Source organism: Sminthopsis crassicaudata, chromosome X (genome assembly GCF_048593235.1).
Source record: "Sminthopsis crassicaudata isolate SCR6 chromosome X, ASM4859323v1, whole genome shotgun sequence".
Lineage (NCBI taxonomy): Eukaryota > Metazoa > Chordata > Mammalia > Dasyuromorphia > Dasyuridae > Sminthopsis > Sminthopsis crassicaudata.
In genome coordinates, this window is record NC_133623.1 from 57,064,317 (window position 1) to 57,087,014 (window position 22,698).

General features: G+C 44.5%; 1 protein-coding gene across 2 annotated transcripts; it reads right to left on the minus strand.

Moving 5' to 3' along the window:
- Positions 1–388: 388 nt before the first annotated feature.
- SPINT2 (serine peptidase inhibitor, Kunitz type 2) lies at positions 389–21,401 on the minus strand. Of its 2 annotated transcripts, XM_074277302.1 has the most exons (7): positions 20,807–21,401; positions 7,992–8,162; positions 4,993–5,052; positions 2,958–3,011; positions 2,315–2,476; positions 2,012–2,062; positions 389–956 (listed from the first exon to the last, which is right to left on the minus strand). In XM_074277302.1, the coding sequence occupies exons 1-7, from the start codon at positions 20,949–20,951 to the stop codon at positions 790–792; spliced, it is 810 nt and encodes a 269-aa protein (XP_074133403.1). In that variant the 5' UTR covers positions 20,952–21,401; the 3' UTR covers positions 389–789. The 2 variants fall into 2 exon arrangements, with proteins under 2 accessions (XP_074133403.1, XP_074133404.1); XM_074277303.1 differs by lacking the exon at positions 4,993–5,052 and having other exon boundaries at positions 20,807–21,400.
- Positions 21,402–22,698: the final 1,297 nt, after the last annotated feature.

The following is a 22,698-nucleotide window of genomic DNA, read 5'->3' on the forward strand; positions in this document are numbered from 1 at the left end:
CCTCCTATCTTTAGAACCTTCAAAGGAGCAGCCAACTATATATAATCTAAGATCACATGGCTGCCCAGTGGAGTGGAACCAAGATGGCGGGGCAGTTCTCCCAATCTATATTTGAATCATTCTCTAGGCAATGGCATGGGGTCACATCCTCAGGCGCTGGTGCCCCAGGAAGCATTTTCCCAGGGAGCTAACTTGAAAATGGGGGCTCTTCTATAGAAAGGGGATTTGTCTGCCCCAAAGGCCCTGAAGCAAAAGCACTTTGAGCTACTATCCCCCCAGTATTCAGGAAGGCTCCCCTGCACTGTTCTATAGGGGGGCAGCCGCTAATATAGGAATATGGAAGGGGCTGTTCAGAAGATATATTCAAGAAAGAGCATCAACTGAAACATCTTTTCAAAGAGAAGGCACTTTTATTTTATCTTTCACTTTTCTTCCTCCACCCCTTTCAGAATCCTAAAATACAAATCTGCTTTGGTTTCTTCAAAAATATTTCTAAACCAAAATGTCCTTCCCCCCACTCCCCAGCCCACTCCCCCCACCCTGCCCCAACCAAGCTAGGAAGTATATCACTTGCCTCTTGGAATTAAAAAAAGTCATACATAAATCACTTAAAAAACTATGAAGGAGGAAATAAAAACACCAAAAACATGGCCTTTCTACAAGTGGCTTTCCCTTATTCCCCTCCCCAGACAATTTCTCCTATTTTTACGCTTCCCTAAGGGTGAGGGGCCCTTGTGGCAGCTAGCATGGAGAGGGATATGCTGCCCGCAGGAGGGGTCCTTTGCTTCCTCAAAGGGTGTAGGTGTTCTTCACCAGATACTCCTTGTCATCTATGGGGCTCCACATCGTGTTGAAGGCACTTGCCCGGTGCTTCCGAGCTATCTTGATAAAGATGACGATCATTGCTCCCAGAAGGATGGCTGCCATCACTGCCAGCAGCACCGCCAAGGCCACAGCTGGAGACAACAAAGACTTGAGGTACAAGAATCCAGAGGGAGCCGGCTGCCCCGGCACAAGGCCGCTTGGGCTGTGGCTCCCCTCAAATATGGAGCCCGTTGCCACGCAAGCCAGGCAGGCACAGTGTTTGCAGCCCCAAAGAATGAAGCTGCCCTATGTGAGAGACAGGGTTAGAAGCAGGAGCCCCTTCACCCCCATTATTCTGATTCTGGGGGAACATCCTTTTCTAGGGTAAGACAAGGTAGTGACCATGCAGACCCACTATAAGGTGCAGGGAAGCCCATGCTCAGTGCTCTCCTCAGAAATTCTGGGAAGCCTCCCCAAGGGAGCTATGAACGATGTACCCTCCCAACCCCTCAGGCAGGCAGAGCGCTGCTGGCAATGGCAGGACGCAGGAGCCCAGCATGGGCTCATCCCAGACCCCTCAAGCACAAGGCTGGCCAACTCAAACTTCAGGAGGCCGTAACTTTTGCGGAGGCCGTAACTTTTGCCTGTGTAAACATCCAACAGCCCGAGAGACTAGAGGCTCACTACCTTGTCAGACAAAAAGCTTCCTTGGGAAAAATAAGCCCAGTCATTGATTCCAAGTACAGACCCAGACTCGCAGGCCCTGAAGGGAGCAAACCTAGCAACCACTCCCCCCCCAGACGCTGGGGAGGGCCTTGTACACCCAACAAATTTTCCCACGCAGGACTCAAACTGCTTCTTAATTAGTTGTTAGTGGTAATGGTCCTCCCACCTCTTACATCCCCTGTCCATCCCGCTTATTAGCCCTTTACAGCTTTTTTAGTTCCTTTCAGTGTCAGGTCTGCGGCTTTGAGCGAGATACTAACATCACTCATCTGGGCTTCAGACTGAGCTGCCCCCTTAGCAGGTGCAGGAAGAAGAGTAAAAGTGAACCATTTCTGGTTCTATTCAATTAGCAAAGAAGGAGACTGTGACAGCATGACCTCAAGTCCTCCAAAAGACTGAACCAAGAATGAGCAAGAGTGCAGAAGCAGGTCTCGGTGAGGAGGAGCCAGCTTTATCATATACAATCAGAAGGACGTTTTACCTTTGGTGGAATGTGACATGGCGGGGTGAGATGCTTTATGGGTACGCTTGCCTGAAAGGAGAACAAAGACAGGCTGGGAAGTCACCCCAAGAACAAACCGGATGCTCTCCAGGTTACCTACCACCTTCTCTCAAGCACTTGCTGCCTCCTTAATCGGGAGTGGACTCCTCCACTGAATTTCTCTTGCATCCCCCAAAGGCTTAGGACTGGTTCCCATCCCACTGCCCGGTCCCCCTTTTGTCCCCAGCCCACTTCTCCTGCTCTCTCAGTCCAGAAGGGCCCCTGCCACGGCACTCTACTCACCAAAACATTTCGTCATGCAGTCTTCTAGGTTCAGGTAGCTATTTTTATTGCCTCGACACCCTCCATAGATGAAATGCACACAGGTGTTCTTCTCAGAGTCGAAGTACCACCGTGGGAAGGCTGCACGACAAGGGCCAGTGACTGCTTTGGCGGTACAGTATTCTGGGAACAAACAACAAATTATCTGTCAACATGGGTTTTTGCAACAAATGCCCCATATTCCTGAGAAATCAACCTCTCCTTGCAAAGTTAGATCCTATCCAGCTGCCTCGCAAATCCCATTCTTATAATTATATGAAGAAAAACCAGTACAAATGATTTGTGTGGTCAGTATCAGTATTTGTGACCCTGCACAACCTCACTCCCTTTACCCATACAGAGAAATCTTCATTAGACCCTTCCGTTCCTTGACAAAAGAGCCTCACAAGTGAACAACAATGAAGGCATTCAAAGCATATTTTTCTGATGTATGCATTAAATCAGTGGAAATCCTGTTAAGTCCCATTTAAACACAGCCAGTTCTTAAGGTAAGTAAGACCTTGACTGACCTCTCAGAAGTTCTCGGTGCAGATACAGCCTTCCCTGAATTTATGTAAATCAAGTGTCCGTACAAAAATGAGCAATGTTTAATCCTAAAAGTTACCTTCATAGTCGAAATCGTTACCAGGAAATTCTTGAGAATTTTGCTTTTGGGGAGCTAAAACAACAAAAAAAAAATTTATAGTTAACAAAACTGGGATCACAAAAAAAGTTTTACAAGTTAAACAGGTTCTGAATAGCAATTCTTAGCAAAACTTAGGCCTGCCAGGCCCCGAGGATCTGGTGTTTGTCACAATAGAAAGGCAGCAAAGAACATCCTTTCCAGGAGTACTTCAACACACCTCTCTAGGATAGACTTCTCTGAAACTGGGAAGATAAGCTCTAGGGTCTCCTTTGGCCAGAAGTCTAATATCACAACTTGAAAATCTCCCCAAAATAAAATCTGGCACTTTACGCTTTATCAATAGCACCAAGGATAATTAAAACATTGATAAATGACCTAGCATCGGTGTTACAGGAAAAGTACTTTTTCAGTATGGCAGGTAGTCCTGCTGATATAGGGATTAAATCTCTCCACCTTCCTCAAGAAATTCATTCTACAGATTTAACACACCTCCCTCCCTCCCCCCTCCCAAAAAAATACTTGGAACAATGATTAACTTAAATCCATACAGAGGTATACTAGCAGGAAAAATTCAGTGACTTAACACTATACTATAGACCCCCCCCAATTTGAGGAATTAGTAATGTGAGCCCACCCTAGTAAAATCCTAACACAGAAAGGCTGGTTATACAATATTAACTCTGTGGAAATGGGTACAAAGAGAATTTTGTATCACTAGATTTCTAATCAAGCAATAAAGAAAATGAACTGAACCTCAGCACAGTCACATCCCATTTAACACGGAAAGCCTGGAAAAGAGCACCACAGTTGGAAATCAGGTGATGACTAGGTTCAAATCTGGGGCTGGCATTTACTAGCTCAGGCATAATTTCTTCACCTGTAAATGGGGCTAACATGGCTCACTGTGGGAGGAAAAGATCGGTTCTGGGCAAAGCTGGAGCTCAAGTGCTAACCTGGGTCATCACCAATCTGGCGATCTGTTCTATCTCGGCAGTCAGCCCCCAATCTATGTCCCAATAGGATTTTATTTATTTTTTTTTTTTTGGGGGGGGGGATTAGTTGAAATTGATGAATGACACGATTGCATTACTGTTGGGTCTGGGCAATGTGAAGAGGGCTGTTGTCTGGACTCTCCTTCACACCAAGCCTCAAGTGCAGAATGACAGCCCCGCGCCTGTCCCCATATGAAACTTCATCAGTGCACCAGGGACAGCTGTCCTCAGGAGGGCTCTGCCGTAGGGACTCTAGGCTAATCACATCCATCCCATCATAGGAACCCCAGGCTCCAGACCCGCACCACTCACCCCAGGCTCCCGTGGCTGGGTCCTTAAGCATACAAGAAGTATGGGACAGCTGCTGTCAGGGCTACAAAGCAACCTAGCACAAACAAAGCTTGAGATCAAGGACTGCAATAGGATTGAGTAGGAGCTGGGGCAGGGGCGGGGGCAGGAGCGACGAACAACACAGGTTAGGGTAACCATTCACATCCAAGGGCAACAGACTAGTTACCTTTACACTTTCTAAGCAACCATCACAAATGCCATGTTTTCTAGGACTGAACAGTGAAATCCTACCCATGAGAACCTCCTCCAAGCTTTCCCTGATCCATCCCTGTCCAAAATTACCTTCCTTCTGCTTTCCTCCTGCTTCTCCTTCACTTAAATGTCATTTTGTCTTCAAGTTTCAGATTAGCAGCTATTTCAAAACTCTTTTGTTTCTGATCACTGACTTCTTTTATCTGCTTTCCCCTTTATCACTCCCTACCCTTTTTCTTAGTTCTTTTTAATCCACACGGCAGAGGGGTGAGGACCTTGTTACACCTGTGATATTACTTTCCACAGAAAACCATCAGAGCTGGAAGTAAATTTATTTGGAAGACAAAAATCTGTCCTTTCTGAATGGGCTCGGAAGGTTTCTCTCTTACAACCCAGAGACTTGAAATGGTCTTTTACAATACTCTATCTGGATAGATGGTCGATTCTCTTTCCAGCTCAGCTTCACCCTAAGAACCTACCACTGGGACTAGGTTCATGTGCTCCGTCCTTTCTGGCTGGGGCTTCGTTAGCAGAGTTCGCTATAGGAAACAAAAACTTGCTGCCATTAGAAACTGAGTCAAAGAAAGTTAGCCATATTAATCTGTCATAATTCTCTCATCTTCCCCCACTCTCACTAGTCCCCCTCCCCAGAGCAGATTGTATCCTCTGAAGGGAAAAGGGAACTGTCTCCCCTTAGATTCACATCAGTGGCCTAGGTGCCAACACAAAACCAAACTATCTTGAAGCCTTCTTCTAAAAAATGCTTTCTTGGAAAAGCAAACAGAAGCATTATGTAATGGAGAAAGCTCTGGACTTAGAAGAGACTTGGCTCTGCTAAGCACCAGCTGTTTGGGCCTTCGTAGGATGGGGATGTTACTTATGCTCTGTGCCCCAACATACCTAAAAGAGAGCTACGCGTCTTAGAACAAGAAGGGAGAGGATAATCTGGTTGGCTTCATCATTCAGGGCAGAGCTGACAAATCAGCACTGTGTGGGTGTAAGTGGGGATAATTTACACCAAATGGGCAGAACATTAAGCAGGTAATGAGAAAGGAAGAGTAGAGAATCTGGGTGATGACAAATAACTGACATTTATAAAGGGCTTTATATAATGTGAGGAAGGCATTGGTGGGGGTGGGAGTGGGTTAGAATTATTCTCATTTTATACAGCAAGAAACTAAGCCATAGAGAAGGGTAGTGACTTGTCCATGGTCCCACAGCTAGTGTCAGAAGCATAATGGGAACTCCAGACTTAGCTGCAAGTCTGCCTCTAAATTAACTCCTCTCACGTGCCTCGGCCAAGTTCTAATTACAGCAGACTAGAACTTTAAGTTTAGGAAAGGGAGACCGAGGTTACTGCAGGTAATATCACTTACAGCAGCAAGGAAAGAGAATAAACATTTATTAAGGTTTTGTAGCAAAGAAGGAGGGAACAGAAAACTACTTTTAAAAGAAGCCAAATTCACAAAGCAGAGAAGTCTGGGAAGACCAAGAACAAACTGCAGGCCTTGTATAGGAGAATGACAATGTGCAGAATGACAACCAAGCTACCCAAAAGTTAAATTTTGGGCAGGATACTGAGGATAGAATAATATATGATCTTTAAGACAGACCGACAAGTCCCTTCCTCCCTATTCGCTGAAGAACCTTTGGACAGACCACCTCTGCTCCCAGGAGATCAGCAGCAGACATGAACCCAACAAGCCTGGCAGGCCTAGACAAATCTTAGAGCTCCAAACATCCCAAATGCCTTCAGCGGGGCTCTCAGTGTAGAGAGGAAGTAAGCTTTTCCCTCTTTTCCCCTGCCTTTCAGAAATGGCAGAACAATGCTCCAGAGCTTAGTCACACAATCATTCGGATTCTTCCCAATACCGCATCGCCTGGTAAGCTCCTTAGTCTCCATGGATTTCAAGGACCAACTTTATGCAGATGGCTCCCAAGTTCACATATCCAGCCTAGTCTTTTGGACACCTTCAACTACCTATCTTCGATCCCAAAAGAATCTCTAACTTGACCTGTCCAAAACAAAACTATTTCTCCCACCCAAACCATCCCCTCTTCTGAATTTCCCTATGACTGTCTGGGGGAGGAAAGGGAATAAACATTTATTAGGGTTATAAGTCAAACACTTAGCTAAGTGCTTTACAAATTATGAGCTTCAATTGTCACAACAATCCTGGGAGGCAGGTGCCATTATTTACCTCATTTTACAGTTAAGGAAACTGAGGCAAAAAGTTGTCACTTGCTCAAGATCAAAAAGTTAGTGAGCATTTGACACCAGACCGGAACCCAGGTTTTTTTGGATCCCAGGCTCAGTGTTCTATTGAGGGTGAAACCAGAGTCCCCCAAAGCTTCTTCCTCACTGCCTCCCTCTCAACCACTTTACATGGCCAATTCTCCCCTTAGCTGCCAAAGGAATGTTCCTCAAGTATAGCTGCCACATTCCCTGCAGGATCAACACAAACATCTCAGAGCTTGGGATCTAAAGCTCTTTTCACAAGCCAGCTCTGTCCTACCTTCCCCATCTCCCCCCACTGGCCCATCCAGCAGCATTAGCCTGAGGGATAGTTCCTTGAACACAGCTCTCTATCCTTTGTGAGCAGCCTCCTCACCCCACCATCCCTTTTTAGTTTCCAACCCACCTGGCTCCAGGATCCATAGTACAAACGCCTCCTGTTCAAACCTTCTTCCATCTTCTCTGAGCAGACCTATATACATCTAGTCACTTATGTTTTCTCCCTCTGTTGAGAAATACTCGGCACTTCTTAGCACAATTCCTGACAGCAGGTATGTGACTACTGCGTGTGGATGTTACTGTTTATGGCTTAATATTATTCAATGATAGTTGTAAAGCACTTATCTTAGGGTCCTAGCATGCACTAGGCACTTAATTAATGCTCCTAATTAATCTTTCTAGAGAATTTTTCTTTCTAGAGAACTGCAGTCCATAATGGATAAAAGAAGCCAGAGAATTCCCAAATTGAGAAAAATCAACCTGCACTTATGTGCTTTTTCATGCCTAGACTGCTCCAGGTCTTCTCATCCCCAGCATATCCTTGGATCCATGTGAAGAAACAGGTCAACCCCCTGCTCCTAACTAAGGGCAACCTCCACCAGTTGTTTGTTTCCTCTTTCTATCCCCCCCCCCCGCCCCCAGTGCTTGTTACTTGAACAGGCCATAAATCCAGAGGCCACAGATTCAACCTCATTGTACAGAGGAGGAAGCTGAGACCCAAAAAGAAGTGGTTTTCCCAAGGTCAAGCTGGTAGGGATGTTGTACACAGATATTCTAATATGTTGACAGCAGTATGTTGCATAAGCAAACTGCTTAAGTGATTGCTGGGTGAGGATGCTTCAGTTTCTCAGCTTTAAAACACTTCTTCCAGGTCATGGTGAGGGACTAGGAAAAATTCTAGGAAAAACTTAAGATTTTAGGTATATATCTACTTACATATAAGTGCTACTACTACTGCCTTACCTGTGACTCCATTACATGCTTTGAGACAGTCTTTTCGAGCCAGGAAGTTGTTATAATTTCCACCACAACCTCCATAGAGAAATGAATGGCAAGCCTGAGCTGTAACATTATACCACCACCTCGGTATAGAGGCGCGGCACCTACCTACCACCTTTGGGGAGCGACACAAGTCTGAAACACACAAAAATTAAACCTACTTAATTTAGCATACTAATATTCCTTCATGAAAGGGCAGTGAAGCAGCCCCTCACCCTATAGCTACTAGGAGGTAAACCTCTAACAGATAGTTCAGGTAATATTCAAAAGGGTGGCACAGTGTTGGGGAAAAAGCAGCAGATAAAGTCCCAAACTGCAGGCAAATCGCAGTCTCTTACTAGAATCTAGAGTGGGGACAAGGCCGGCCTCCCTAGATCCTGGCACTAAGAGGGCCTCTGGACACAATTCCACAGGCAGCTCGTTACCGCTTTGACTGATGGGAAATGTTCCTGAACATTAAGCCAAAACCCACTTTTGTCAACTTCCCACTAGATTCATCCCCACCCCAAAGTATAGAGTGCCAATCCCTCTTATATAAGACAAACCTTCAGTCATTTGAAGGATAGCTATATTATGTCCCCCTAAAGGACTGTTTGTTTTCAAGGCTAAACATCCGTAAAGTCTTCAATCAGCTTTGTCATGGAGAAGGTTCTTTGGTCTCATTAAAGGGGTGGTTGGGAGGAAACAGCTTTATAAATGTCAAGCACAATATCTAAGTAAGCTATCATTGTTCTTTTAAAAAACAAGACTGTGACATTTTAACATTAATGATCTCCGCCTTGGTAAAACTTAGAAAAATATTGATCTTGTTAATAACAGTAAAGGTAAACAAACCAACCCAAGTACTTTCAGACACATAAGAAAGAAAAACTAAGTAGAATTTATAAACATCCTGTTCTTCTGGCTACTTGGGAAGATAGACTTGGAATAAGGGAGATTTCCTTCCATCTTAAAAGTCTTCAGCCTAGAGCAGCCCTTCAGGGCTTTCCCCTCCAATCCATTCTACCCACCTGCCATTACACTGAAGAGCCCTCTCCACCCAACTATTAGAAATATAGTAAGCAATCATTATATGGCCTCCTTGCTCAAGGACCTCCACCTCCACAGTTTGCTCTGCAAATGTCAGATTCAATGCTTGGGTTTTCAAGGTCTTTACTGGGGCACACTCTACCCCCCCCACCTAAAGGGGGAGAAGAATTTGACTCTATCCTAGTTTGGCTTTATTTTCTACTCGTGTCCAAAGTAAACTGCATCAACTCATCAGCCACACATTTTGGCCACTTCCTGAATGTCCTCCCCACTTCTTCACACACTCATAGTCTTTTCACCATTCCCAGGCCTTGCTCAAGTCAACTCTTCTTCATTGAAGTCTTCCCTTCTATTGTGGTTCATACCTTTTTCCCCTTTCTTCAGTTTTTCATACTGCCAAGCATAGAATTATATGTAATCATTTACTATTCTCAATTTTTACAGGAGCATTCTTCTTGTCTAATCAACTAAGCTATAAACTCCAAGATGGAGATTCTATTTGGAGATTAATCTCCTTTATCTTCCCCCAAGACACAATTATTACTAGATACAGAAGATACCCAGAAAGTACTTAAACACAACGTTTAAGGTCCTATGTATAACCAAACCAGACATGCTTTCAATGATCTTCCCAACAAGTTCATTAGACTAAGCAATTACTGATAAGAACCTGTCTCTCTCTATTGACTTCTTCACCTACCAGAAGGTACCCAGTTACAGAGATCAAAAATCAAACAGAACCAAGCAGAACTTACCAGAAACACTCACTGGCTGCTCAAGTATCAGAATTACTTTGCTCAATTCAAGCTGTGGGAGAACCAGCCTTTCTTTAAACCCTGAGATCTTAAGTTTTAAAATAAGCCCACATTATATTATAAGTACAGTCCCTATTGGTATGTCAAAGAACATTTATTAAGCTCCCATTATTCGAAGTCCTGTTTCTTAGCATCTGTTTCCTGCCCTGGAAGTACTGAGGGAGATGGGGCAGGACAGGTGGGTCTTACAGAATCTCCCTGACAAACTTATTTTATAGATAAGGAAACGAGACCAAAAAAGGCTCAGTCAGCCCCAGAAGTAAGTGAAAAGCTAGGACCCACACCAGTCGGCTGCCCCTCAACTCCCACACTGCCGTCATCTTCTGATCCTGAGATAAATAAGCCTGGAAGGAAAAGAAGGTCTGTGAAAGGCAGAGATGTGAAGAAAGCTAGTGACCCAGCGTGATTAGATCACAATTAGTGAAGAACTGAATGTGAAATGAGGCTGGAAAGAGAAGTCTGAGCCACTCTACAGTGGGTCTTAAAAAGCAATGCTATAAAGATCCAACTCACTTCCAGTTGATCAATGATGGACAGAAATAACTATACCCAGAGAAGGAACACTGGGAAGTGAATGTAAATTGTTAGCACTACTGTCTATCTACCCAGGTTACTTATACCTTCGGAGGCTCATAATTAATGTGCAACAAGAAAATGGTATTTACACACATATATTGTATCTAGGTTATATTGTAACACATGTAAAATGTATGGGATTACCTGCCATCGGGGGGAGGAGTGGAGTGGAGGGAGGGGATAATTTGGAAAAATGAATACAAGGGATAATATTATTTAAAAAAAAAAAAAAAAAAGCAATGCTAGAGGCATCGGAAAGTCAGATGCAGAGAGTAGGAGGGTGACAAGGTTGTATCTCAAGAAGACTTTGGAACCTTCATTATACCAGATGACATGGATAGGATATTGAGGAGCCAGTGGATTACACTAGGGGACCAAAGTTCAAGTGCCAACTTCTGCTAATTTTACAACTATGGGCAAATCACCACAGCTCTGGGGTTTTGTTGTGGGTAAAATAGGAATTTATTTGTTGTTAAGCCCTGTGAGATGGGAAACATCAGTATTCTCATAACCTCTGAAGGCAGCAGCAGTGACTCCATATCTGCCAGGGGGGGGAGGTGGGAGGCCCGTGCTGAGGTGCCCCTGCCTATGTGAAGCAGAGAGGGACTACAGGATTCGAGAGAGAAAAGAGCTAAGGACAACTCTGAAGTTTTGAGCTGGAGTGACTGGGGTAGTAAATGGTTATAGGAAAAATTTCAAAGTTATAATTGATAAATAAGAAAACAGTGTAAGACTAAATTCTACCTTGCATGCTGACTGTCCTCCCCGCAAAAAACCAATAACCCAATGACCTCCGTGACTACAGCAAACCAGACTATAGCTACAGTGGCTAGAGGCCCACTGGTGTGTGATTTACAGATAAGTTTCCTCATAATAATCCTGATATAGTGTATTATTCATACAATTATCAATTTATGTAAAGTCACTGTGTAAATGGAAAGAAATATATATTCCCCAAACATCTAGGCTAAATTTCCTGAGCACTATAGTGCTCTCCAGCTTCTGTCCCTCAGTTTAGTCCTCCCACCCCACCCTCACCAAAAATATGAAAAAAAAAAAAAAAAAAAAAAAAAAAAGAAAAAAAAACCCACCAATAAGACAGCAAGACCACCAAGGTTGGATGATCAGGGGCCTGGCCTGAGACAGGAGGGAGACCTTTGTCCTGATCTACCCACCTAAGGTGTGTGTCACAATCTCTGACACCAGCTCTCAACAAGTTCTTTATGGTACAGTTCCTACTCCAACTCTCTCCTTCTTTTTCTTGACCCCCATATGCCCTTAAGTGTGACTCCTCCATGCTTTGCACAGAGATCTAAAAGAACTATTTGTATGTTCCAGCTGAGTAAAAGAGCTGCACAGCAAGAGGCCAGTTAGTCCTCAAGACCCAAGGCTTTCATGAGGATCCACTTTTCCATGGCAAATGCCAGAATCTATAGATCGGCCATAAAGGGAGAAAGGAAGACACAGCTGCCAGGTTAGAAGAGACAAGTCAGAGCCATCATAAACAGGAGTTCTCTGGGAGCAAAAGTCATTTTTCTTTTTGAAAGACTAAGAGTTGGGAAGGTCCAATATTTTAAGTAAGCAAGGCTTCAAGATTAGCCAAGCCTTTTTTATACAGATTCATTCCTGAACCCACCCACACCCACTAACTATTCAGAATCCTACCACCCACAACCAAAACAACAGATTTTAACAGCCCAGGGAAGCAGGATCAATAATCACACCAATTTCTTCAGCTAATGGAAAGTGTGACTAAAAATACTGTTTCAAGAGGACTACAGGATTCCCAACAAGAAGGCACCTCTCCTCCAGCTTGTCAAAGATCCTCAAGCAGATGGAAAAAAACAAAAACAAAAAAGCAGAAGTGTGAGAAAGGAACCTTTCTGTCTTTCTGTGGTTATCCGGCCAGGAACAGTCTGAGGCCATCTTCTTATAAAATGAAGGAAGCAAGTCTGCTTTTAGGAACTAGGATTTAAAAACCATGGGCTCCACTGGGGAGGCGGATGCAAAGCACGCAATACTGGCAGCAGCCATTTAAAGCATAAGCTATTAAGTAATTCTGAAACAGACTGGTCACTGTTGAGTGTATCCCGCCAAACAGGTTCCACAAGTTCTGAAATCCAGAGAGCTTTTATGCAAAGAAAACTACCATGTGACAGTGGAAAGACTGGCGATAACATTAAAAGAAGGGCACTTAAGTTGTAAGTTCAAACTTACCAGCCATACTCACTTTAAGACGACAGACTAAATCACCTTTTAAAAATCCACTTCAGTTCTTATTTTACATAAATAATTACCACCAGCAGAAGTGGCCCAGGAGCCTCTGCTCCAAGCAATGAATCTATAACTTAGGCTTCTTCATGGACCCCCACCCAAGTGAAGGAGGGGAAGGGAAGGGCCGAAGAACTATCCATTTCTCCATTTATGTTTTAAGTGGGAATTTGGTTGTAACTGGTGCTTCAACTTCTAGATAAATTGATTTTTAAAAACAAGCTAGAAAAAACAGAACCCAGGCACAATCATGACCTTGGCAAACACTTGTATTTCCTGCTCCTGGTGTTCCAAAATTTAAGGCATTTGGACTTCAAGTCTATGTTTACAAAAGCAAAGGATGTCTACAAAAACAGAGGCCTGAAGCACATCTTGCCACAGTTCTGGAAATGCTTTCTGCCCTTACAAAGCACTGTCATAGAAGTAACCCAGCTGAGACTTTTCCAAAGAACTCCCAAGTAGAGTTGGCCAGAAAAGTCCCTAAGCCTACTCAGAATATATGGCAGCTGTCCCAAAAACTAACAGACTTGATACCAACACTGAATAATGCTGTCTTCAAGGGCACACGCTTCAAACTTTTAGGGGACAGAGTATTCAAACAAGCACATTTTAATTCCAGTGGCTTGTACTAAGTTAATAAGTCACCCTGAAGTAAAGAAATCTACCATAATTCTTGGCTTTGAACTTTTTGTGCCCCCAATTTTTCCCCCTGGAGTTGCTAAAAAGACAGCACTTTGTAAACATTAACTTAAATTGACAAACTTTTATTTTCGGCTAAAAATCTAAGGTCTCTTTCAGCTTTAAATCAGGTAACAATGTTTTTCTGGAGCCACTGGGCAGAGGAGTCACTTAAATAAGCTGCAGGCCGGGCTGATACTCATTTTACTCAGAATTCATTCTCTAGTGCAAGGACAGCAATTGCTTTGTATTTGCCACACATCACAGATAGAAATTCGGTGTATTGAGGAAAAAGCTTATGCTTATGGTACTCCTTCATTTCTTGTTTCTGTTGGGTATCCTCCCAGGTACCCAAGTGCACAACCTCAGAAACATTTTCCATTCTTGCTTCTTCTTCATAGCCCCTCTCTCAAAATCAGTGGCCAAATCCACACTCAACATTCCCTTCTATTCATTTGCAGGCAAAGCCATATACAATCTAGTTACAAGTGACCTTGAGGGGGTAGGGGAGAAAGGAGATGGGGAAGCACTCTCCACTGACAAAAACTCAGCTCAAGGTCCTTATGTCTAAAATACCAGCCTTTCCTAAACTTCCCTTCTAGGCTCAACTCAGGGTGTCACTTCCTATGGAATTCCCCTAATTGTCAGTGCGGTCTCCATCCTCAACTTATATTTGCTTATCTAATATGTTCAGGTAGTGTCCTAGAACATGGTAAGCACTTAATAAATGCTTATGGAATGAATGAATCTATATGATTGGTGCACCTCATGGATCTATTCCTATGTAAATTTCATAAGCAAAGAACTGGTTTTCATTGTATTTCTATCCCTAAGCCCTAGCAGCAATCAACTTATTAAGTTCTTTCTTTGCTCAAGGATCTGGGCTAAGTGCTCGGGAATATGGAAAAACAGCAAAAGAGGTCCTTGCTTCCAAAGAGCTAATCTTTTAATAAATTAAGAGACAGAGAGAGAGAGAGAGAGAGAGAGAGAGAGAGAGAGAGAGAGAGAGAGAGAGAGAGAGAGAGTGTGTGTGTGTGTGTGTGTGTGTGTGTAATATATAAACACCCAGGTCCAAATACAATATATAGAGTGTAGAGAAAGGTAGTCTGAAAGCAGAAGGCTCCAACTCCAAATTCTGACTTCAAACTAAGAAAGGCCTCCCAAAGATTATGGGATTTGAGCTTATTCGAAAAAGGAAGCCAAGGAATGGCATAGCATCATTCAAATAGTAGGCTTGTAATAAGTGTTTGTAGAATCCTTAAAGCACTTTCTTACATTTATTTAGCACCTCCCAGCTAGGCTAAGTAAGGCCTGGTCCCTAGAAGAGAGATAGACACACCTAACTACAATAAATGCAGTACACCAGAATCACCAGTCAAAAGCATAGGGAGGAGGCAATTTAAAGGGTGGGAAGGATTTCAAAAGGCAAAAACAAACTCAGCTGGGTGACTGGGAGATAGGTGAACAAAAGGATCCTGGGAAAAGGAGAGGCCAGTTTGGCTGAACAGATGAACTGATATGTACAGTGTAAGATCCGGCTGGATGTGACAGTGAAGGATCAGCAGTGTCTATTAATGAAGATTCCCAAACAAGTCCTAAGGAAGTGAACGCTGCTGTTTTATCAATACAAAGCATCTCCACAAAAGTTCTCAAAAGTTTGGCAATTCAGTGAATGTCCATTTTTTCTTTTAGGGTTATGCTTAATTTTGCCAACTATGATATTTTCTGCTACAATCCAGGAAACCTTTCCTAATCCCTCTTAATTCTAGTGACTTCCCTCTGTGAATTATTTCCTATTTATTCGGTCTATAACTTGTTTATATATACATATGTTTGCATATTGTCTTTCCCATTAGATTTTGAGATACTTTTCTTTTGCCTTTCTTTGTATTTTCAACATGTGGCAGTGTCTGGCACATATTAGAAGCTTAATGAATGCTTATTAACCGATTCCTTCCATGCTCATGACTATGTGATCCATAATTTCTCTTTGCCTCTTTCCACATATCCAACCAGCTGCTTGTCACTTCTACCTCTATAACTGCAGTGGAATTGGTGCCTTTCTCTAACTCATTCGACCTCTTCTCCAGGCCCTTGTCTTCTCTCACTTAGAATGCTGAAACAACCACCCCATCTGTCTCCCTGCTTCAAATCTCTCTCTTCTCCAATCCATCCTCCTCACTGATGACAAATTCACTTTCCTAAAGCCCATTATCACCTATTCAGTAAAACTCGGTGACTTTTTTTTTTTTTTTGCTGCCTCCCTTTTGGCCCTTCAAGCTCTTTGCCAGTTGGCCCCAACCTACCTCTCCAGCCTTAATATAGACATTGTATTCATCTTCCTGCACTCTACAACTCATCCCCACTGGCCTTACTCCTGTTCCTCCAGTACAACACTGCTGCCCTCCCCCAATTTCCAAGCCTCTATTCTCTAGGTCTGCAATCTCTTCTCCCCTCTGCTTCATACGTTTTGTTTCTTTCAAATGTCAATAACTATAAGGAAGCTGTTCTGCACTCCTTCAGCCACTGTTGTCTTCCCCATCAAAAAAAAAAAAAAAAAAAGAGAGAGACAGGGATCATTTAATTTTTGCTTTTATTTCTTCAATGCCAATACAAGGCAGGTCCTGAATTTGCTATCAGGAAGCTAATAAAAGCCATTCTTTGCTTCAAGAAACTTAATGGTCTAGTTGAGGAAGCAAAACTAGAAAACACTTCAAAGAAGAAATAATATGTGACAGTATAATTAAGTCCTAAATTGTGTGGGTGCCTGTGGGAAATCCAAAAAGAGAGAAGGTAGGCAGATCTGTGAAATGAATATATATGGTCATGAAGATATCGGGTTGAGGTCACTGAGGAGCTTTGGGAGATGAGAAGAAATGGGAAATCCAGTTAAAGCTAGATAATGGGCTGGAGGGCCCAGATAGCCAAGGAAATTTAGATGACAGCAGAAGAAAGGGAAGGTCAGCTGTAATAAGAAAGCTGCCCTTATTTCTAAGTATGTAGGTACATAAAGTTCATATAAGATTCTTACAGAATAAATGAAAGATAACCTTAGAGAGAAGCCTGTAAGAAGCTTGGGGGTGAGGGGGTGATGGGATTTGGAGACCTATAAGCTTCTCCTGCAGAAGCCAGGGATTTTACATGGTACAGCCGAGAAGAGGCACACAGAAGTATACAGTTCAGTATGAATTAGAAGGAAGATACCAATATGAAGAAAATCTTTCAAATAGAAAGATTGGGTAAGAGGGATGGAAGAAAATCAATGGGACTTAAAGTGACTAGCTAGATATGGAGCAAGATATAAGACCCCAATCCTTCCCAATGAGCCTTTTATCCAACAACTAGATATTCTCCCTGGCAGCTTAACCAAGTAAAATTCTTCTAACAAATAAACCAACTTGATCATTAGGTATCTATCACTACACAAAGGTGATGCTGGGAACTGTGCAGAAAGAAAAGCTTTCTTAGATTTTAAATATTTAAATCTAATGTTAATAGATTTAAATATTCTTCTCCCCATAAAAGACCTTTAAAGCTCTCTGAACCTTAGCCTAGGATATTTGAAGCTCACTGCTACTAGGAGCTGGACAATGACAAGCTGCCCTCATTTCCAATACAACTAATCACACAAAATTCCAAGACTGTTATTTGTTTTATTCTACAATCCTGTTTCAAGGTTAACTCAGAAGCCACCAATTGGGCAAGTATATATTTCCCCTTCTAGATCTGGTAGTCATCATTACTATGGTGAGTAGGCAGTCTTAGATCTTTATGGGAATAAGAATAGCATTTGTGATAATAAACCAAACTTGAATTATAAGGATCATTAATTCTTAGCAGAAGGTGTAAACTATTTTACCAAAGCCAGAAAAATCTCTGCTAGCTTCCAAGGTATATTTTTAAAAACCTTTATATCATCTCAACTATGAACAAGCAAACTAACTACACCTCTCTAGTTCTATCCCTGAAATAAATTGAAAAACTTGCCTTTCACTTTCTAACAGTCCTCAGCCCAAAAGTAAACTAAACAACCTGCCAAGAAACCTAGTTCCTTAAAAACAAAAATGAAACTTTATTTTGACTCATTAGACATTAGCCAGACACTATTGCCTGGATTCCATTTAAATTCACTAGAGCCCTAAAATATTCAAGCTGAAAAGTACTCTCATAAATGTGAGGACTAGAAGGGACCTTAGGCATTGGTTATGTGGTTCAATCTCCTGATAGGCTCCAAAGTGACTTCCCAAGGTCACTATGGGTATTAGTAAACCCGCCATCAGTGACTATTAACATCGAGTCTTAAACCCCAGATTGCTTGGCTCCTAATTCGAATTGTCCTCACTAGACTAGGCTATTCTCAATTCTATCACTGTCTCTGATATTAAAATAGATAACTATAAAAAATACATTACGCATTCATTTTAAATATGTCAATTGTAAGAATTGTTCATTCTAGTAAACTCAGAATTTCCACAGTACAATAGATAGTTCTGCAACCCTTCAATACACAGGCAGAACCCCCAGAGTGAAATGTAATCCTTATTTTGGACTTAAAAAGCAGTGCCACTCCCAATCTAGATTTTCTAAGGCTCCAGGGAGAGTTACTAGGGAGTTAGCATTCACATCCCCAAGATGAGATGGCTTCCAGGGAACAGTCATTTTAGTTGGACACACTAGGCAATTTTCAATAGTCATGAATCATAAGTGATTCAATTCCTTATTTGGCCAAGCACACTCACTCCTTCACCTTCAGCCAGAGACCTCGCTAAACAAAGGCTAAAGAATTGCTGACCAAATCGCCCTGAAACATAAGTACTTTCAATCCAGCCCATTCCAGGTGTACCAATTGTTCTACACCAATTACTACAGATCTTTGGGATAAGTAAAAATAAGAAGCACTTCTGTAAACTGGAAAGGAAAAAAGTTCTGCTTTCACCAACACAAACTGAAGTGTTGCTATAAAAATTAGGTCCTGGTCAAGTCAGAAAGGAATGTTTCTGCTGGAGAAGAGCCAGACATCCATTCCGATAACTTTTTGGCAAGTCTAAAGTTATGCAAAAGAACTCGTTGTTCTGAGGACTTTGTCAGAGTCTCTAAACTTTATGTCCCATCAGCGCAGACCCCAAATCAGCAAGAGACAATTTAAAGTTTTTCAAAGTGGCAGGTGCAGCAACCTGAAAGTCCAGTTTCTCTGTGAAAGGGCTCCATTATGACCTCAAACACAACAATTAAGCTTCCTTCAACATCAATCCACCATCAAACATACTGCAGTAATACAGGAAAGCTAAGTTTCCAAACTAATCTCTTCTAAGCATTCTTCCAAACCCAGCTGAAGCTTAACCCTGATCTAGAGATTCCAAAGACCACCAGACAAATTTAAAGAATGGTGTAAATTTTCGATGTAAAATATAGGTATACAATAACAAACCAGGGAATTACAGACATGTGAAGGAACAATGATCTAGACCCAGAGCACTTCTCTCCTCCTTGGGACCTCTCTTTGATCAACTAAGTAGAGGATAGGACTACATGACCTATGTGGTGCCTTCAAGTTCAAATAGTCTAAGATTCTATTCCTTCCTTATATCACCTTTTCATATATATATAAAAATCTGTTGAAAAGTTCATAAAAAAATTAGAAGAATCAGACTGTAAAATCAAGAACAGCCCTTTAAAAAAAGTGTAGTCCTAATTTTTCAGTTGATAAAGAAACTGAGGCACACTGAAGTGTCGTGTAGTCAATGGCAGGGCCAAGACTAAAAATACAATCTCCTGGCACCTCACTAACCTGGAGCTCCTTAGTGCTTTTTACTTTAGATGCCTTCCATTGGATTCAATTACCGAAAAGAAAAAAAAGCCTCTTGGGTAATTCATTATAAACAGCAGGACACTTTGAAGGCTGGCTTGGAAGCTCAATTGGAGGTTTGACGGTGGTTAAGTGGGCACAATCTACTAAAGAATCAAAGAAAAGCCACTTTTTTTTTTTTAACACACATGGTGTCAAAGCCCAGTTTTGTGAAGGAGAAGAGTGGCACATACAGGCTACCACAAAGTCCAGGGACCCAATACTCACTAGTTTTTTCTTTTTTTTTGCTGAGGCAATTGGGGTTGAGTGACTTGCCCAGAATCACACAGCCAGGAAGTACCAAGTATCTGAGCAGATTAGAACTCAGGTCCTCCTGACTTCAGGCCTGGTGCTCTATCCACTGAGCCACCTAGCTGCCCCCAATACAATTTATTTCTAACTTCTGTAAAGAGCTTCTTAGCCTCCAATTTGGAAAATGACAAACTTTTCTTGGCTAGAGAGAGCCTTTTGCTTATTATAATGAGACACTCCTTCACAATTTCCTCTTTCCAGTTTCCCTGTGGTCATAAATAAGGCCATTATAAATTTTTAAAATTTCAGCCTCTCCTTTCACTCCAGTGATTCAGGGCCGAATTCTGCTAGTTACCTCACTGCAGTCTTGGACAGATATTTTAGAAATAGAAAGTATACTTATCTTCCTTTAATTCTCCAGAAAAACTTTTCTCTTATGCTGGAAAACAACTCACATCTTATTAGCTTAGATTATAATACACTGAATTGTTCAAGTAAATCTGACCTTAGATAAGAGAGGGCACATGACCTGCTATTGTACAACTTTTCATCGCACAAGTTTACTCAGGGGGGAGGGGGAGTCTTTCTGCTTGTTCTCTGCTGGCAGCGATGGCCATCTTTGGCCACTCCTATCTCCAAGTGCTCAAACGAAGTCTGCTAAGTGCCCGCTGGGTTTGGGCCGGTAGAACCAAACTAGGGAGTTCTGGAATAGCCCCGGGTTCTGGACCACAGCGACCTATCAGGGATCCCCCGCCCTTTTCGGCGTCTCCGCGGTGCTCCCCCCTGGTCCTGCCACACAGGCCCCCATGGTCCATCCAAACCCAAGTTCTCTCGCCCGACCACCTGTCGCCCAGACTCCACCCACACACTGCAGAACCTGGATCCCCTGGAGTCTCCTCCGATGCACTGGGAAATCACTCAATGGGCACAGACCGGTACCCCAGGCTGGTCACCCCGGTCAAATAATCCCGACTAAGGCTGCTTTTCAGACGTACAAAATCGTTCCCATCCGATCTTCACAAGGTCCCCGTGGGGTGGGTGCTACTTGTTCTCCCCGTTTTCCAGATGGAGAAACTGAGGCTGAGAGGGTAAATGACTTAACCAAGGTTTTCCCAGGGGGCTAGCGCCTGCTTGACTACAAGGGTCAGCCGCCCTAGCCCTCCCCTGCGGGTCTTTGTCCCTTCCGGCCCACCAACCCCACCCCCTCCCTCTCCTCCAGTTCCCGGCCCCGAGCAGCCCCCTCCCCGAGCCAACTCACAATTCGCCCAGCCCCCACTCGCCAGCCCTCCCGCCCCTCCCCCCACCTCCCTCACCCTGCAGGCCGACTTGTGCCTTGGCGCCGCTGGTGCTGGCTGGGTGGTCGTCGAGGCCCCACGCCGCCCCGGTCAGGAGCAGGGCCCCCAGCAGGGCGAGCAGGGCCGAAGAGAGCGGCGGTCCCCGCAGTAGTTGCTGCCTCATCCTGGCCCCGGCTCGGACAGCCCCGCGCGAACCGCTGGCGACTACCGTTGGGGGGGAGGGGTGGGAAAGAGGGGCTCGCGCCGCCGCTGATTGGACGATCTCCGCGGCTCGCGCACAGGTGGGGGCGGGGAAGGTTGATCTAAGAGGCTCACGCCGCTGCCGCCGCCGCCGCGGTTGATTGGGCGGTCTCCGCACAGGTGGGGGTGGGGAAGGTTCGGCGAGAGGGTTCGAGTGGCCCGGGACCGTTGGCAAAGGTTGGGCGCAGCGCGGGCCGCCAACGGCGTCGGAGGCGGGGGTCCGGCTGCGGCTTCGGTGTCGGCAGGCGCGCCTCACACCCGCACCGACGAGCTCCTTCTCTCACCCCCGGGAACCGTCCGCCCGCAGCGCGCGCGTCCTGCTTCTGAGCCCCTGCGCGCGAGTCGTCGCCGAACGGAGGTGCCGGAAGGCGGAGGAAAGGGCGGGGCCGCGCGCACCTAGGCGAGGGCGGAGGCTCTGCGCGTGCGCACTCCGCTAACCTCGGAATTTTCCGCACCTGGACGCCTCACTTCCCTCCTTTGAGAGGAAAAAAGGGCGGGACTGACTGCACCTGAGCGGGGGACGCATGCGCACACCGCCAACTTCCGAGCCCTCCAGACCTGAACGCTTGGTGGCCCTTTCCCTCGCCCTCCTGGAGGGAGAAAGGGCGGGGCCGCCCACACCTGGGCGGGGGTGCTACGCATGCGCACGCCTCTAACCTAGGAGCCCAGCTCACCTGGACGCCTCTAATACCGCTCCGGCTCCTCTTTCTTCCGAAGTCGAGAGAAAAGGGCGGAGGCATGGGATACACACACACACACACACACACACACACACCTGGGCGCAGGCGCACCTTGCCCGCCCCTCCCCCCATCTTGCACCTGAACTACGCCTTCGGGTTCGGAGGGGCGGAGCATCTTGAATCCTCTCCCCCACTCCGGTGGTTGAAGCGAGTCCCCTCCAAGCTCCTCCTCTTCTTGCGGCTTCTGAGCCCTCCTCTCTCTTGGGAGCTTCTGAAGGGTCGGCGGAGCGGGGGCTGTCCCCGAAGTGTAAAGCCGACGTCTGGGGACCCGGAGAACACGGAGCCCCTCCCGCTGCAGCCGGGTATACTTACACGTCGGCAGTCTGGCTCCCAGGGGACCTTAATAAATAATGCTTCCTGAATGTATAATTGATACCACATGGCTGGTCTTCTCCAGGGCTGGGGGAGGGGCGCGGGAGGGGGGGGACAGTTTGGAACTCAGAAGTTTTTAAAAATCGATGTTAAATGGTTTTTAACGTAATTGGGAAATACTGAATGAAATAAATATATTTTAAAGAGAAATGTTTGTTACCGATTAACAGGACCTCTCATTTCGTCAGTATAGGGATTTTCCAAGTAAGGAAACTTCCAGCGCAAGTCACCAGCTGCTAGGCGTGTGCCTAGAAGCCGAGGAGGCCAGGGCCTGGCTGGGCTCACCTGGCCACACCCCCTGGACTCCAAACTAGGGACTCGGGTCACTAGCGCCCGGTGCCGCCTAAGCAAGTACTGTGGATTCTAGACCCCCGTTCTGAGCCTAAGTTACCTCTTCAGGGTGTGACCCGGAACTTCTCTTCCGACGCTCCACTTCCCATATTCCCATCTGTGAAATGGGAATAATGCAGCCTTCTACCCCGGAGAATTTGTTGCCATGAGGGCTACTTTGATACATCAATCTTATTGGACATTTACAAAGGTGTTCTAAAAGTTTGT